The sequence below is a fragment of the Etheostoma spectabile genome, chromosome 13, assembly GCF_008692095.1.
Source record: "Etheostoma spectabile isolate EspeVRDwgs_2016 chromosome 13, UIUC_Espe_1.0, whole genome shotgun sequence".
NCBI classification, from domain to species: Eukaryota; Metazoa; Chordata; class Actinopteri; order Perciformes; family Percidae; genus Etheostoma; species Etheostoma spectabile.
Genome location: NC_045745.1, coordinates 22,884,170 through 22,901,084, shown reverse-complemented (window position 1 = coordinate 22,901,084; position 16,915 = coordinate 22,884,170). Strand labels below are relative to the sequence as shown.

The 16,915-nt window shown below is 42.1% G+C and overlaps 1 protein-coding gene and 1 long non-coding RNA gene across 3 annotated transcripts in view; one reads left to right on the top strand and one right to left on the bottom strand.

The window, feature by feature from the left end:
• Window positions 1-16,915, top strand: part of dchs1b (dachsous cadherin-related 1b) — an 87,337-nt gene that overhangs the window by 59,436 nt on the left and 10,986 nt on the right. The window contains exons 5-14 of one of the 2 annotated variants that reach the window (XM_032533456.1): window positions 7,374-7,562; window positions 8,428-8,659; window positions 8,920-9,156; window positions 10,112-11,173; window positions 11,407-11,594; window positions 11,813-11,909; window positions 12,000-12,157; window positions 14,343-14,783; window positions 14,897-15,192; window positions 15,349-15,464. In XM_032533456.1, the coding sequence (XP_032389347.1) occupies window positions 7,374-7,562; window positions 8,428-8,659; window positions 8,920-9,156; window positions 10,112-11,173; window positions 11,407-11,594; window positions 11,813-11,909; window positions 12,000-12,157; window positions 14,343-14,783; window positions 14,897-15,192; window positions 15,349-15,464 (3,016 nt within the window). Of the gene's footprint in view, window positions 1-7,373; window positions 7,563-8,427; window positions 8,660-8,919; window positions 9,157-10,102; window positions 11,174-11,406; window positions 11,595-11,812; window positions 11,910-11,999; window positions 12,158-14,342; window positions 14,784-14,896; window positions 15,193-15,348; window positions 15,465-16,915 lie in introns of both variants that reach the window. The other variant, XM_032533455.1, reaches the window with a different exon arrangement.
• Window positions 4,805-10,981, bottom strand: LOC116700365 (uncharacterized). The gene is made up of 3 exons (XR_004334633.1): window positions 10,971-10,981; window positions 9,482-9,491; window positions 4,805-4,966 (listed from the first exon to the last, which is right to left on the bottom strand). It is a non-coding gene; the product is annotated as an uncharacterized LOC116700365 (long non-coding RNA).

The window sequence follows — 16,915 nt, the reverse complement described above, 5'->3', positions numbered from 1 at the left end:
TCCTTATATTTCTTTATTTATATTTTGACTCTTGTATTTATACTATCAGTGCAACTGCAACACAGAGTTTCCCTTCAGGGATCAATAAAGGATTCTGATTCTGATTCTGATTGATCTATAGAGCTAATGGTGATGGACCTGGTACAGTTGTAGTGCTGGAGATATCTAGTTTAAAAGCACTGATTATCTCCTATTCCAGTTACATATTGAAACTTAACATTGTTCTAAGTGTGTGGAGGGTAAAACATACCAGACTCATATCATTGAAAAACAAACCTACCAGATATAGGGATGGAAAACTCCAAACATCAGAGATGAATGCAAGATGGTTGGACTTGTGAATATGCCTTAACAACGGCTCCTGTGTCCTTTAACATGAGATGCAGCCCAGAGATAAACATCCTAACACACACCACATGTCTGCATGTTAAACTCCATGGGCTAAACCTAACTGTATGGTATAGTTTACTGCTTTGAGTGTGGAACATCTACAAGTGTGTCCTGCTGTGTGTATGTGTTTACAAGTGTGCACATATGTGGGAGCCTTAAAGAGACAGAGAGACTTCGTTAGTGGCCATCACCCCCAACATTATGTTCATTAATAATATTAGCATTCTTTCTACCAAATATAGAAGTCAGCTCTCTCGTTCTGTCTCTTTCACCTCCCTCCCTTTCTCGTCCCTTCAGTGGTTTGATGTTCCTAATCATTTCCAGCCGTGAACTCCACATGAAAGGCAACAAGCACTTTCCGTAATAGGGTGCTGAAAGAACGAGCGAGTGAGAGAGGAGAGAAAAGAGGGGAGACGCTAAAAGAGAAAGGGGAGGTCAAGGGAGGAATGGAGATTGAAGGAAAAACTGGATGAAGCCTCAGTCCTCCTCGTTCCCATTTCAAGGTCTCATGTTATCATTAGCCCTGCCTTTTGTTCCTTTGCCAAACTATTTCCCCTTCCCTCCGACCTTCCCCTCCTTTCTCTCCTTCCCTGCCATATATCTTAATTGTACCCATAGTGCCTCACCTCATTGGCAGCAGAGAGGCAGAAATTGATTTGGAGATCTGCAGAATGCCTAATATGAGGAATGCAACTGGAGAGCAAAGGAATGTCAGTGTAAAAAGAGCAACACTTTTAAATTAATGTCCAAGCTCTATCCGACACTCCCACACAGTTAGTCCTTTTTCAGTTTGTTGTTAATAACTTCAGCTTGTGTGCAATTATCCAACAATGATGCATTCAGTTCACCAACTCCAGGTCTATCATGCTCTTTTATGGTCATTGCTGCTACTTTAAAGGATAATTCCTGTTTTTATAGCTTAGGTTTAATTATATGTTTTAGTTATATCAGTAATAATAAGATTGTCCTCATCAAGGTCATTTGTGACATCTGGAAATGCAGTTAGGTCCCTTAAAGTAAGTCAGATGATAAGAGAAACAAGAACAGTCATGGAAAACAATCAACCAGGAACTCCAAGATTTGCCAAACATGAAACAGAAAGTCAAGGCATATGGCAAATAAAATATTTTAAAATGACTCAAATTATGATTTTAAATGAGGAAATATTTGAGTCAAGTCAAAAAGGTTGTAAACAATGCCAGTTTAAAGCCAGAGTACAATGTCACCCTAACCGCGCAACTGATAAAAATGACAGCCAATACAACTAAAGTAAGACATTTGCTTTAATATTAGGCTTCTTATTGGCCTATTTGACTTCTTAGATGATGATTGCGTTGTAAACATTCAGCCCTGGCACCAGTCAGAGGAAGAAGAGATTAGATTGGGAAAACTCTCTGTGTTTTACAGGTTTTACAATGAAAGCCTATAGAATCGCTCTCTCTCTCCGTCTCTTTCATGAGAAGCTATAAAAGTCCAGAGCAGCAGCAGAGCTGCAGCTGCATCCAAGCAGCCGTGCGCAGACTCCCTCTGACACTAACTGATGTCAACGGAGACAAACTGCAGAAAACAGCAGGACATACCTGGACCAGCGCCCACATCTGGACAAGCTGAGAATAGAGGAGAAGAAAGGAGAGAGGAGATGCTGTACAGCAAAATATATTTAAGACAAGCCATGAGTATAATGGAGGACAGGAAGAGAAAAAACATAATCCAACTAGAAGTAAAAGCAAATAAAACCTCAAACAAGTCAGTTAAAGCCGTACAGCACCTGCCACTCGCTGAGGTTTGAAGATGTGGGTGCTGGAGTAGCGAAGGTTTTGGCGTGGATGTTGACCCACTGGTATCATTAGACACTACTTGGTAATCTGCACCACACCCCAGACAGGTGAACACTCCTGCATTGAATACCACTGACAAACGACTCTAAATGTGAGTGCTGAGTTAGGGTTAGGTTGGTATCTGTAACCTAATTGCAGAGCCACCCATCCATGTATCAGCAGAAGGAGAATGACACTGGAAACATACAATAGAGTAAGGCTAAGTTGAAAGGTAGACCCACAAAGAAACAGAAAGAGAGAGTGCTTCCAAAGGCGAGTGCGGCAAATGATGAGGTCTGGATCTTTGCTAAGGCTCCAGTGAGTGATCGCTCCTCTACTGTCCCAGCCAGGGATGAATGGCTCTCTATGGACAAAAAGCTGCAGACTTGAGTCCTGGCTGAATCCGATACTCGGCACGCTTTTCCTGACTGTTTTTCACATAGTCCTTACCAGGCTGATGTGGGCTTTTTGAGACATAGTCTGTGTCTATAGTAGTCGGTCAATGAACTACATGATATAGGTAAATCAAAGTACTGCTTAAACTGAAAGCATGCTGGTTCACTTTATGTTTCATGTATTACAAATTCACATGGTTGACAGATGCGTAACTGCAGCATTTTATTAAGTCAGTTTGTGTATGAGGATTTGTCGCTGATACATGCTCTGAAAGACCAGTTCCATCCAACTCAAAAAGGACACTGCACAGCTAGTACGCCAGAGTGTGCATTTTAGAAGTGATTATAAACGTTAAATGTTTTGCCTGTATGTATCAGTATTAACAGACATGTTTGAGCCATTTTCCTTTCCTAGGGCACTTCTGCATGTTATGACACCAGGTAGGGATATCATATTTCCCACAAAAAAAACAAAAATTGGCAGTTTTGCACAATTAAGCCCATTAACTACAAATTGTGTATACTTAGCATTACTGCAGGCCATTATACAAAGTGAACCACACTCCAGTTTTTTATCACCTTCCAGGCAGTCATTAGTTTCAGTTCATGCCAATAATGTTTGAAAGTCAACTTGCAAAACCATTGTTATGGCTCTTTAAAGTAATACCATAGGATGTGAATGTGAATGTTAACTGCATATCTGTAAATGCTGCATCATCCAAAACAACTTACTGTAATAACGTACTTGAAAGGGTTAGCGTCTTGTTCCAAAGCATTACAAAAAAATGGGGACCAACCTTTTGACCTTACAATTAAACACCAGGCCTTCTAACGACTAGACAACCTTGCCATCCACTTTCACAAATGTGTAAATGTGGAAGATCCCACAAATATCTATGCAAGCAGAAATACTTAAGAGCAAGTGAGATTTAGATGTTGAAAGGTATGGGCTGTTGTCTCTGGATATGCTGCTATGTAGTCTTATGTTTATCTCTACGGTAAACCTACGGGGAGTCCAATGAGGAATAGGTGTGCCGAGCCAATGCTGGCTGGCTGGTCATGCATCAGAGAGCAGGCTCTGGCGTGGGAGGAATTTACTCCCCTCGTCTGGTCCACAAGATCTCTTGATTTAAAAACACATGTCAACTGTGTGTTTACTAGACACCTTATCATACTACTTTTATACTTTTATACATTTTGTAAACAATTTGGGAAAGAAGTTTCTGGTATCGAATCGGCATGCCAGTTTGATCCATCGTTCTGCCCTTTGCAGTGTAAACTGAATACTGGTGCTGTGCTGTGCAGGAGGAAATGGACTGATGACAGAGTTGATTCTTACAAGCTCCTCCCTTTTCTGAAGGGTTCAAAGGATTTTCTTCTGGCACACATTTCAAACTGTTGTGCATTGAAAATACTGTCATGTATTCCAACCTTGCAGGTTTTGTTCTGAATCTGTTTTGTAACTCTGCAATTATTTATTTATTTTTTGTTCTACTTTAGCATTTTAAATCTGGAGCCAAAGAACTACTGTACTGCATGTACGGTGCAGCAGAACAACCCAAATCACTACATCTTTTATTTTATAGCTCCCAAGTTTGCCATGAAGAGTGCTTGCATAGGCATTTTCTTAGGGCAACCTTGTGTTTTTCTTGCATATTTTTTCCTGCATGAAAAATCCATATCATACTGCTGTGCTTTGGGTATTTACATTTGAGAGTGTGTGGAGAATCAATGTCCTGCTCTCCTTCTTGTTCCCAGACTCTATGCAAGCCCTTTCCAGTCCAAGCCTCCTGTCAAAAACTACTTCCAAGTGTATTTATCAATACTGTGTCCAACCCCTGTATTTTCAGATAAACCTAACAAATACATGCTACGTTTACACGTTGCCGGTTATTTTCATAAACAGACATTTCAACCTCTCCGTTTTCAAAAATAACATTGTGCCCACTTGTCAGTTTTCAGAAAAGTGTTTGTTTACACGTAGGCCTACCCACGTATATATGCCGTCAATGCCTTCAAGAGCATGCCAAACCTGTAGTTGGCAGTGTAATGGGAAGCTTAAGCCCACTTCAGCCAGGCAGAATCCTGAAAATAGCAACAATAGCAAGGAATAATTTCCTCTCTCTTCTCTTCCTTACTTCCTTGGCTGCCAAAACTTCAGTTTTCTTCCGTTTACACGCAAACGCGCAAAAAAACGTTTTCCAAAATCTTCACTCTGGCTGGAGTTTTTAGAAAGACGTTTTCAGAAAGAATCGTGTTCAGAGGCAAATTCTCCGTTTGCATGCAAACGAAGGGCACAAACGAAGGAAAATGTCTCCGTTTGTCAAAATAACTACGTATGTGTAAACATGGTAACAGTCATGTCTTCTTTACAGCCTCATCCAGGGTAGAGCACCCTTTCCCTTGTCTGTGTTTGTGATCTACAACGGAATGTATGGGGTAAAGATAGATGTGACGATGAAGTCACCCTATGACCAGGTGGGCGGTCACGGGTGTTAAAGCCTCTTTAATTAGATTTAGTGAAAAGGATAGGGTCATCACATATGAGGGTGTCTGTGTGTAAGTAATGGACACATTTGTCCTGTTCTCATCACCACAGGTGGCTAATCCATCACAGACAGTCAGAAAGATATGACCAACACCCAGACATGTGCATAAATCCCAAAAGGTTGTGTTAGTCTCAACACTGTGCTCTGAAGGAAGTCCCAGCAATGATCTAAAATCCCCAGCTGTAAACCCTGACCAAAGGAAGGGGTACAGTATGACCTCTCAAAACCACAACCGTCTAGCTGCGTTAACACTGCAACTAAAAACCCTGAAAGAGCTGTTCTAATATTCCCATATTTTCATATCCTATATGAGCAACAGTACATGGTGGTTGTGTTTATGTCTGTCTTTCCAAAACCAGTAGGTAAGTGTAATGGCGAAGACATGTGTTGGTGGGACGGAAGGAAGGTCATTGCCTGCTGTGGTGGTCCCAGGCTCTATGGGGTTCAGGGCCAGGGCAAGTTCCCATGTAGAATTCAGACTAATGATGAAATCATTAAACAACAAGCTCAGACATGTACAATAAGAGATGTGTCGTTTACATCAGTCTTATTCAATATTAACCTTTTTCAGAGAAGTTGATTGCGGTGGAAAACATTATGGCAACACTGGTGGATGTACAGTATAGAAAAGCAGGCATGTTATGCACTTTAAACTGTATTTGGATATTACAATATGATATAGGGGCCACGAATACGAAAAAGAAAAAAAAAAAGAGCTTTTGAGAATAGTAATTCATCCCATAGTCGTCGTCATGTACATTCTATTAATTAAGAGAATACTGTCAAATGTAGCTAAAAAGTCAGATATACTATATATTATAACTTTTTTGTCACAATGTATGATATATATCTTATCTTTTAGCTTTATTGTTTATCTTTCTAATTGTAATGATCTTTGACTATTGAATTTTGCATTGTTGTGTATTGCAGTTCATTGTATTCCAGACTCAGTCAGAAAACTTTAATCAGTATTTACACAAAAACGAAAATAAACTAAAAGTTTCTGGTGAAAGTTAAGCTTTCTTACTGTTGCCTCATGATAAAGACTCTATATGACAGAGAAGGAGTGCTGTTATGAGGTCTCCTGGATCTTGGCTTGCCTTCAAGGCTTCAAGATCTGAGGGAGAATGCTACTTTAACAAGCACCATAAACGCCACCAAACATACATATTATGGGCCGATGTAAAACTTTAGTCAGGACCCTGGAGGACAGAGGACATTTCCCTTTTGTGTTTTGCAAGGAAATCTTTGTTGTATTATGAGATTTTATTGAATTTTAATCAGAGCAGACAATGCATATTTGTGTGTGTGTGCGTGCGTGTGTGCATGTGTGTGTGTGCATGTGTGTGTGTGCAGTATAATGAAGGATGTTAGGTAGATTATACCAAAAAAGTCTAAGGTAAGGTCAAGACCTGTGTCTGTGTCTTATGTGTATTTGTGTCTTTAAATAGTTTGAAGTCCTTTTTTGGGGGGGAACAAAACTCCAAACCTAGTTACTTTGTTAAACAGATCAGACGAAGGTTTCACCCGATGACAATTATTAACAATGGTGGAACTTTTAGTTCAGTTACAGAGGGTCTGGGCTGGTAGCTGTGGATCATACAAAAAAGTAATAGGGATTTATGTCTGTGGTGTGTGTTGAAATGTCTCCCAGTCAGTCAGTCAGTCAGTCAGTCAGTTAGTCAGTCAGTCAGAATGTCATTTAAATGCCAGTTGAAAACCAGTTTGACCTTTCAGCATTTATCAAAGTGCCTCTGTTGACCTCGAACCAAACTCACTACCTCTTTCAACACTTTTCAGTCCTTTACTAAAGGTTTAACAGACAGTTTCCCCCTTCTATATCCATGGTAACCTCCAATACCTATCCTTTTGCACACACTGTGAGGGAGATCTATCCTTTTTTTTTTACATGCAGTGTATCTGTGATCTATAAAAGTGAATTGCTCTCACAGATGCTCGTTTTTTTTTTTTTACACCATAACAAGTAGTGATATGGTGTGTGATATTTTGACAGGTGCAGATGTATGGGCCTGTGGGGTGACTGTAATATGGGACATTATTATGGTAACAGAAAGGCCCTTAGCTCGTATTATGACACATGTATGTTTTCTTTCACACCAATTTTGATAACCTGTTGGATGTGTTGGTGTGATTCTTTTTGAAATCTTTATGTGTCTACGTCTGGACTGTCCATTTCTTACCTGGTGTCGCTTTTCCCTTAGGTGTCAGCCACAGATGAGGATCGTGGTTCCTTTGGTGCTATATCCTACATCCTGGGTTCTGCCTCTGGGAGTGCAGCACCGGCCCACTTTACCATTGACAAGGAGACCGGCCAGATTTGCACCAGCACAGCTTTGGACCGGGATGAGGGATTGGACAAGTTTGACTTGACCGTCACTGCAACGGATGGAGTAAGAACACTCTTAACCTAAAACTACAAAGAAACAGGAAGGGATTTTTCTTACAGACATTAGTGTTATCAATTTTCTCATCCAACTTTGATGAAAGCAAATTAGCGTATTTCCCAAATAAGCATTCCTTTAACCTTTACACATTGTGTACAATCAAAGCCCAATTACTGAAATAGACTTAAGAAAATTACTTAAACAGCAAACTTAAATTCACAGCTCTAGTTCTTTGTGTTGCTCCATGACCAAACACATTACCCACTAAGTGTGTGATCCTCCTTCTGATCAAAGTCAGAAGAAGAAAGCAAATTAAAGATGTGTACAGCTGCACTCCAAAAAAGCTGATCAAAGAGACGTGTTTGAAAAAGACAGGGTTGTGTCTCTCTCTGTGTGTCTTCAAAGAAAATCTAGGGGAACTGCAACAGCATGGCAAAGCAATCAGAGCAAACCGAGAGGGAGTGTGCGGAGGAAACAGATAAAGATGTCAACCAATCCATTTGAACAATTAATTTTCAATTACTTGACCACATTTACACAGTCTTTGCACTAGCATTCTACTAGTGTTCATACTTTCTATCCTTTTTTTTTTTACCCATGCTCAAGTTAAGATTGAATTTAGTTCTATAAGTTACCTCCTAACCTGCTCAACGCATCTTCTCTCCCACCACTGGCACATTCCAAGCTTAAGTCAGCTCATTCACTCATGTTTTAAATGGTCTCGTAAAACTAAACTGGCAGATACAGTGTGATGAGTGATGTGCTTCTCCTCAGTTGAGGTTTATAACAGTATGACAGCATTGGTGCCTGTTGGTATGATCATTTCATGCAAAAATCTTGAACCGAAAATTGTTCTGAATATTTTTTTCAGGGTGGCCTGAGCTCAGTAGCACGAGTGCGGGTCTCAGTGGTGGACATCAATGACAACCGGCCCACCTTCTATCCAGTCCTCTACACAGTCAGTCTCAGTACCCATAGTGCCCCGGGAACCTCTGTTGTCAAGGTAACAGCGAATGATCCTGATGCTGGGGAAAATGGCAGGGTGACCTACCGCACAGTACCTGCAGGAGGCTCTGGGTTCTTCACTCTCAACAAGGACACAGGTGTGTGTGTGTGTGTGTGTGTGTGTGTGTGTGTGTGTGTGTGTGTGTGTTTGTGTGGTGTGTGTTTTGTGTGTGTGTGTGTGTGTGTGTGTGTGTGTGTGTGTGTGTGTGTGTGTTTGTGTTTGTGTGTCTCCCATGTTTGTTCACACACAAACACGCACAAACTGAACAAACATGGGTGATCTGTTGTGAAACCTGCTTTGGATCCACAAAGGATATAGAGTAATTAATCTTCTTCGTTCATCTTTCTATTTCTGCAGGTGTGATTTCCCTCTCTCGCTCGCTCCATGGCAAAGCCAACACGGTAATCTCCATGGTGATATCAGCCGAGGACGGCGGTGGTCTGACGGCGCCGGTCAATGCCAGGGTAAACGTGAGTGTGGTGGGAGGCTCGGTGGTGTCTCCCGTGTTTGATCAGGCCCAGTATTTCTTCACTGTGTCTGAGGACGTCCTCAGGGGGACCACGGTGGGAGTGGTCCGAGCCGCTACAAAGACAGGTGAGGATGCCTGTACACTCAGTCCTCCCTTTCTCCTTGCTTCACTAAATGTCAATGTCTGTTCTGCCTTTAGTCGTACCAAGCATGCTTTTATTAATTTACTTGACATGGTTTGCCAGAGAAAAGCTGTTTTATTTGTCTTTCTCTACCTGGTTTCATCTTTCTGACAAGTACCTGGACAAAAATTCACTAATGGGCTGGAAAGAGTATGATGTCTTACCTCTCAGTAAAGCATTTGTACAAATACACAGGCAACAAGAGCATTCACTCCATTAAGAAATCACATCCATCACACAGCGTGGGCTTTAGTGGGAATTATTTTCACTGTGGCCAGACTTTTATTTTCTCTCTGTATTATTGATGGAGAAATGAAGGTAGATGGGGCTGAAATTCTGAGTGGGAGTCAAAATTAAGTGTTCACTGTTGTGCAGTGGACAGGGCATGTCTGTTTAACTGCACAAGGCTTTTCGTGATTCTATCCCCTCACCCACTTTGAGAGAAGCCAGCCCTTTGTTAACACAAGAATAATAAACACACCAGATCCCTGTCATCCTAAAGCGGATATGGATCTGTCATGGGAATTTTTCTATTTGTTGGTTATACTTAAATTAGGCGAAGGAAAAGTGGATAATCAGCGGCTGTATACAGTATATTTAATTTCTTTTTGTACCTTTGAGTGGCAAAACATTTAGTTGATTAATCTTTAGTAAAATTAATTATCAATCAGAAATGCTAAAGAATTGCTGGTTCCAACTTCTCAAATGTGATTATTTGCTGCTTGTCTCTGGTTTAGTGTTATTGTAACTGATTATCAAGCATTTCAAAGATGTAACCCTAGATTCTTGAAAATTGTGACATTCCTTTTCACTATTTTATGATATGTTGCGGCTCTAGTCCCTTTGTCACTATCTTTTTTTCATTCTTATCTTGCTGTATTTTTGTGTAGACCATGCAGGTGTTCCTAAGAATATCTTCTACTCCATCTCCACCGGGGACCCTGATGGTTACTTCACAGTGGACAGTGCCTCTGGTACAATTCGCACTGCCCTTCCTCTGGACCATGAAACCTGCTCCAGTCTTGACTTGGAGATCCAGGCACGTTCCGGCTCTCCTCCAGCGTATGGAACCAGCCGGGTACGAATTACCATTTCAGACGTCAATGACAATGCCCCTACCTTCCTCCCATCCTCATCGGAGTCCCTCCTTTTACCTGAGATCACCAAAATGGGGAATGTTATCTATAGCATTCAGGCTATCGACAAGGACTCTGGTCATAACGGTCAGCTTAGCTTTGACCTGGTCTCTGCTGGGGCTGCAGGCAGCAGTGGCCAGAGAACGTTTGGCGTTGACCGAGGGAGCGGGGAGGTACGTCTGATTGGGAGTTTGTCATACGAAAGTGTCCCACGCTATGACCTTCAGGTGGTTGCCAAGGATGGCGGAGCACCTCAGCTTAGCTCAACCTTCACCCTTGTAGTCCACATCCAAGCCCAAGATGCACAAGGCCCTAACTTTGACACCCTGACGTACCGCGTGGAGCTACGGGAAAACACACCGCTCAATACACGTTTCCTCCAGGTTCGAGCACTGAATAGTGAGTCTTCTGGGAATGGTGGAAGCTCCTCATCTTCCTCCTTCTCTTCCTCTATTTTCTACCGCCTTAGGCCTGACGGTGACGCTGCCGGTTTTGGCATTATGCCAGATAGTGGTTGGCTGTTTGTTCGTAGCTCTCTGGACCGGGAGGTCAAGGACATGTACCTGTTGACCGTTCTGGCCACCTCAGGCCCAGGAGGGGTGGGGAGAACTGGCAGTGCCACAGTCAGGGTGACGGTAACTGATGAGAATGACAACTCCCCAAGACTAAGCCAGGAGAGGGTGTTTCTAGCGGTCAGAGAGAACCTGCTCGCAGGGACAGGCTTTGGAAGGGTGTCTGCAACGGACAGAGATGCAGGACTAAATGCTCGACTCACCTACAAGCTGCTGCATACCGACAGGCACTTTCAGATCAACTCACAAACAGGTGACGATGACTAAGTTTTTGTATTTGAGTTTAAGAATAGCAATAGTAACATTCAAAGCAGTTTATTGTAATTGGGTTACACTGGCTGAAATGTAGTTACTCTATAAGCAGCGCTAATACCAGCATGATTTCCCTTGAGAAAATAATGATTTGCTGTTAGTCAATTCAATAAAATGGCAATTAGTCCCTAACTATTGCAAGTAATGCATGCTAAGGCCTTTTCTTTTCTTTAGGTGAGATCAGCACCCGCCTTGCCCTGGACCGAGAGCAGCAGTCCAGCTACCAGTTAGTTGTGGTGGTACAGGACGGGGGTACGCCTCCTCGCAGCGCCACCGGCACCGCTCATATAACTGTGCTAGATGAAAATGACCATGCCCCCAGTTTCACTCATGCCAGACCGGATAGGGAGCTGCTCTATCAGGTGAGAATGAAAGCAGATTAGATAGAGCCATTGAGGACAAAAAAAAATCAACCCTATGCTTCCCTTTCACATCTTAACAATCATAGTGCTACAAAGGAAACAAAGACAAGGTACAGTAAGGAATAGGAATACACATTATAGGAAGATAATGGGCATAGAAAAGGCATAGCATGTTGGAGAAAGACATTCATGTGAATAACAATCCTTCTGCATTGTAGGTGATGGAGGGGCTTCCATCTGGGACAGTCCTAGGGACAGTGATGGCCAAAGACCCAGATGAGGGAGAAAATGGGACCGTATACTACTCTTTATCAGGTCAGTGTCACTTCCCTCTACATTCACATTGTTTTTCTTATCATTACCTTAACTTTGACCTGAAATACATATCTGTTGCATCACATGAAGGCTCCAGGGCAGAGCGTTTCTCCCTTAACCCAATCAGTGGTGAGCTGAGAACCGCTTCCCCTCTGAGATGGGCCGAACGAGCCGACTACGCTCTCACTGTGACTGCTGCTGACCACGGGACACCAGGCCTGAGCTCCACCTGCCAGCTACGGATACAGGTAAACACAATCTGTACATTTTAATTTTCTCATCCATCGCCCAGCTGCATGTACAGTGCATGCAGCACCTACACATTTGTGTGTGTCACATTGGAAACAAAGGCCAATCTGGTGCCCAAATGTAACACTGTCACATCTACATTACCTCAGTCCTTTTGCATTCCTTACTGCAAGTAATTTACTCAAACTGTGCACCAAGTGAACAGTATAACTGTCAAAGAAATTGGAAAAGGAGATAAATATGAGAAGGAGCGAATTTGATCCTGTGCCTGTACAAACAAAAGCATCTATCCAATCTAGTGTGTGTTTCCTGCTCCAAAGGTTAGTGGGGTAACCAAAACCCAAGGTGAGAAACCCAGAGCTGCAGGAGGGAGCTGGTCTGGACTGAGTTATTGTTCTGGGCTTTCTGTAGAAGGGTCAATCCAGCATATCAACATACATAATCAGGAATTCAACAGCAGGAAAAAAGGCAGACCACAGAAGCATTCAGTCAGAAAAGGGTGGTGGTTTGCTTTGACTGTGGGCCAATGAGCTCAGTGTTTTTATGTGATGTGATTTCAGAAAGGAAAAGGATGCTAATTGCAGTGGGAGTACTTGCCTTAGATTTTGCCTGTGCCCTGTTTGTGTGACACTGAGATTAGAAAGAGGGGAAACAGGCACCTTGGAATCAAATACTCCCAGATGATATTTGATGAGAGCCAGCTGCATCAAAGCACAGAGAGAGAAATGGAATACACCACTGTACAGTAGCAGGCAGTGATTCATGCATGCACGCAGACACACTGACAGTAACGACACATTCAAACACTCTCATGAGGCAACATTTCCAAATAATGATTTTGAGATAACGTTTCACATAGTTGTGGGTAAATTCACACAGGGATATTGCTGTACACCACAAGTAGTACACACTAACTAGCTTGCGTGTGTACTGTAGAGTAGGAATTTGGGAAAACCAAGCAAAAGTACAAATAGTAAATTACAGTTGCTGGCGACGTGTGTAGGAAAGTATCTGCTTCAAGATAATTGAAACACTTGCGCAAATAAGTTCAACAAAATCAAGACCCCTAGCTGTATGCCTATGTTCAGAAAAGTGTGGCTAACACATCTTAATTAAAGGCAATCAAATGTTGCTGAATTCCACTTCCCCATTTTGTTAAATGGTGGACTGTGATTGGCTTGCTGCACAACAGCAAGAAAGAGATTGTTTTTAATAGACAATAACAGTTGGCCCTTTGACATGTGGTTTGTAGTGCATTTACGATGAAAACATCTGCACATAGCTTTTTAGTCAGCATGTGAGGCTAAATAATGCACTTTATCCAAATCATTTTCCCCATCTTCTAGGTTTAACCTTGCTATTTACGTTCTATAAAGAGACACCAGAAAGATACAATAGATCGCAATAGATCTTGGTCACGAAAGAGAGGGTATGGTGTGTGTGTGTGTGTGTGTGTGTGTGTGTGTGTGTGTGTGTGTGTGTGTGTGTGTGTGTGTGTGTGTGTGTGTGTGTGTGTGTGTGTGTGTGTGTGTGTGTGTGTGGATTTTTTGATGATGAAATCAGAGATTGTTAAAATATGCTTATGTTTGCTGTCTTCTGTGCTCTTTGATCTATCCCAGAACAAAATCAAACCCTGAGGCTGTTGCTCAGAGCGGCAAAAGCCCCCTGGCATACACTTGTATCCCATCTGACCGGACTACGCCATATGAAGGCTGCACTTACTGCTCTGCATTATTTAAACTGGAATATTTACAGTTTTCCCTTGCAATACACCCTTCATTATTTTGTCACAGGTCACAAACCCTGACTCTCATCTTGAAGACAGAATGCCGTGAGGGTTATTATTGTAATAACAACAAAACAGAAACAGATTACAGCCCAAGGCTAGGTTTAGGGATGGACTGGGGTGATGTCCATAAAGCTTCATTGTCTGTACAATACCAAAGGAAATCAGATCAAGTAACATACACAGTCCTGCACTCGCCTTGACACTTTTCTTCTTTACTTTGTGGAAATAATAGCGTATTAAAATGTTTTTTTCACTCTGTTTTGGGATAGACACGTGGATGATTAAAGAAAAGAATTTTAAAGTGATTACATGCATGACACAATCTGAATTATGATTTTGTGAAGAAATGCTGAGATTGAAATGAGCCTGTCTGATCCTAGTTTTCTTTCCTTCAGGTTCTCAGCTCCTCCAGGTCCAACCCCAAGCCCAACATGCTCTCCATGACCCTAAACACAGTCGAAGGAGCTGCTCCGGGCTCCATCATCGGCTCTGTGCGGCCACATGATCAGCATGAATCTAATGTGTTGGAAGGCCAGGTGACCTACCTGGTAGTGGGGGGGACAGACCAAGATGGGACTTTCATGGTGGACCGTTTAAAGGGTGACGTGTACCTGGTGCGCGAGCTGGACTACGAGAAGGGGTCGAGATACACGCTGCACATCGAGGTGTCTGACTTCTCTCAGGCATTTCCCAGCAGCCACCTGGTGCAGCTGGATATCAATGTGCAGGATAGCAATGACCATGCTCCACAGTTCACAGAAGACCCAGTTACCATTGTAATCCCAGAGAACATAGCGACAGGGGCTTCCATATATACTTTCCAGGCTGTGGATCAGGTGGGAAACAGAACATATTTCCTGCTTGAGAAAAGGTGTAATGTAAACCAGTGATTGGAAACTCAAGTTCCACTTACAAGTTTGGTCTAATTCATCTGTTTTCTTTTTTATAGGATGGCAGTGGACCCAACAGTGAGCTACGCTACTCCATTGAGCACTACTGGCCCGACACGCCGGACCTCTTGACCCTTGACCCCTCCAGCGGAGTCCTGACTCTGGGGCAGAAGTTAGATCGTGAATCAACACCATCCTTCTACCTTGTGGTGCGGGCAATAGATCAGGCAGTGGATCCTTCTCAGAGGCGCTGGGGTTCGGTCACTGCACGAGTGTTTGTGACAGACGAAAACGACAACACTCCGGTTTTCAGATCTCCGTCTGCAGTTAGTGTCATGGAGGATCAGCCTGTAGGGTAAGTGGCATGTCTAACTGTAGTCTGTTTTTGGTGCCTTATTAATGCAGATTTCTGTCATTGAAGAAGAACATCTACGAATCCTGTTGCTTTCATGGCCTCAAGCTTGAAAGTGGTTCTTCTAATCTGAAATTTGTTTTGTATCTTTATTGACAGGTTTGTGATTTTGTATGTGATGGCTCGAGATGAAGATGAAGGTGAAAATGGCAGAGTATCTTACAGAATCCAGGCAGGAAACAGCGCTGGCCGCTTCAGTATGAACCCCAACACTGGTAAGTGTGGGACACAACATCTAAAAATATCGTAAAGCTCCAATAATATAACAGGGCCTGTGGAGACTGGGGATTTCCCATAAATACCTCATTTGCACTCCATCAATGGATGATTAGAGTAAAATTCCCCACATCATTTTGTGCATTTACAATCCTGCTTTGAATGATTTAATACAGGAGGGATAGTATGTGGCCCGTTTCTGCTGGTTTCATGATTGATAGATAATCAGCATCCCACCCGTGGAAGCCCCTTGGATGAACAAAACTTTCCACAAGATCGTAATTATCCACTCAAGTGCTACGTCTACTGGGTCTCAACTGCTAAAACAATCATAACACTCTTTACTAGATGATCTTTCAATGCCTTAGAGCAATATTTCACTTGAATAATGCTTTGGTGTTCTTTCCTTGATGGATTTTGTCATGGGAACCAATATTAATTTGTGGTAGGGACGTGGACACCCTTTGATGTCTTATATATGTGTACACTATATGTATTCTCTTCATCATCGGAGCTGGGTGGTGTGGGCGTGCTCAGCGCTGGCTGAGATGGGATTAAGAGCCATAATACAGTCACTTAATGCAGCTTCCAGATGGAAGAAAGTCTTTACTTCATTACTGTCAAGTGTCTGGTGCATTAGCAGGGGTTGATTTCACTTCTGGCTTGTTTCATAGACTGTGTGGTGTTAAGCATATGGTTAATAATAGCTGTAAAAGCAGATTAGCATTGGTTCGCGTGAACATTTAGCAAACTTCATGGCTAATGTGAGGGTATCATTATTGTAATTATTGCTTATACATTTTATATCTGTTCTTTCAATATGAACTTTGTTATTTCACATTACAGCTGCTTCCCTGCAAGTTTATAATCACTTAAAGGCTAATGTGTCTAATGTCCCTTCATTTCTTCACAGTAGCTTCAAAATTAGATGGAAGATTTTATTCATATTTGAACATAGATCTCTTTATATGTTTGTTCCGTCATTAAAGCTATGTCAGACTCCCAGTATAAAAAAAAAATAATCAAATAAGACACATGTTATGGCTGCAGAACTGCATTAAATGAACACATCTGTCTGTCTTTCCCTGGAATTCAGTATGACATATTTTGTATACCTTAAAATCTTTGGTAGAACTAAAGTATAGTTTATGTGAGTTTGGGTTTGAACAAAGCTTATCCGGACAGGGTCAGAACACCTGTATCAAATGGTTGGTACTGTATCCGTTACACTTAATTTGCTACAGAGGAGAATGAAGCAATAAATGTTTTGCATCTGTTTGTGTTTGGATGAAACATCGGAGCTAGCAAAACCCCACAGGAACATCAGAGCCTCAGCTTTAGAGAAAACTCATGCTGCAGCATTTATAAATTACACACGATTCTCAGGCACCACATGGCAGCTAAACTTGTACACTCCTGTGAACAGTACACACACACACACACACACACA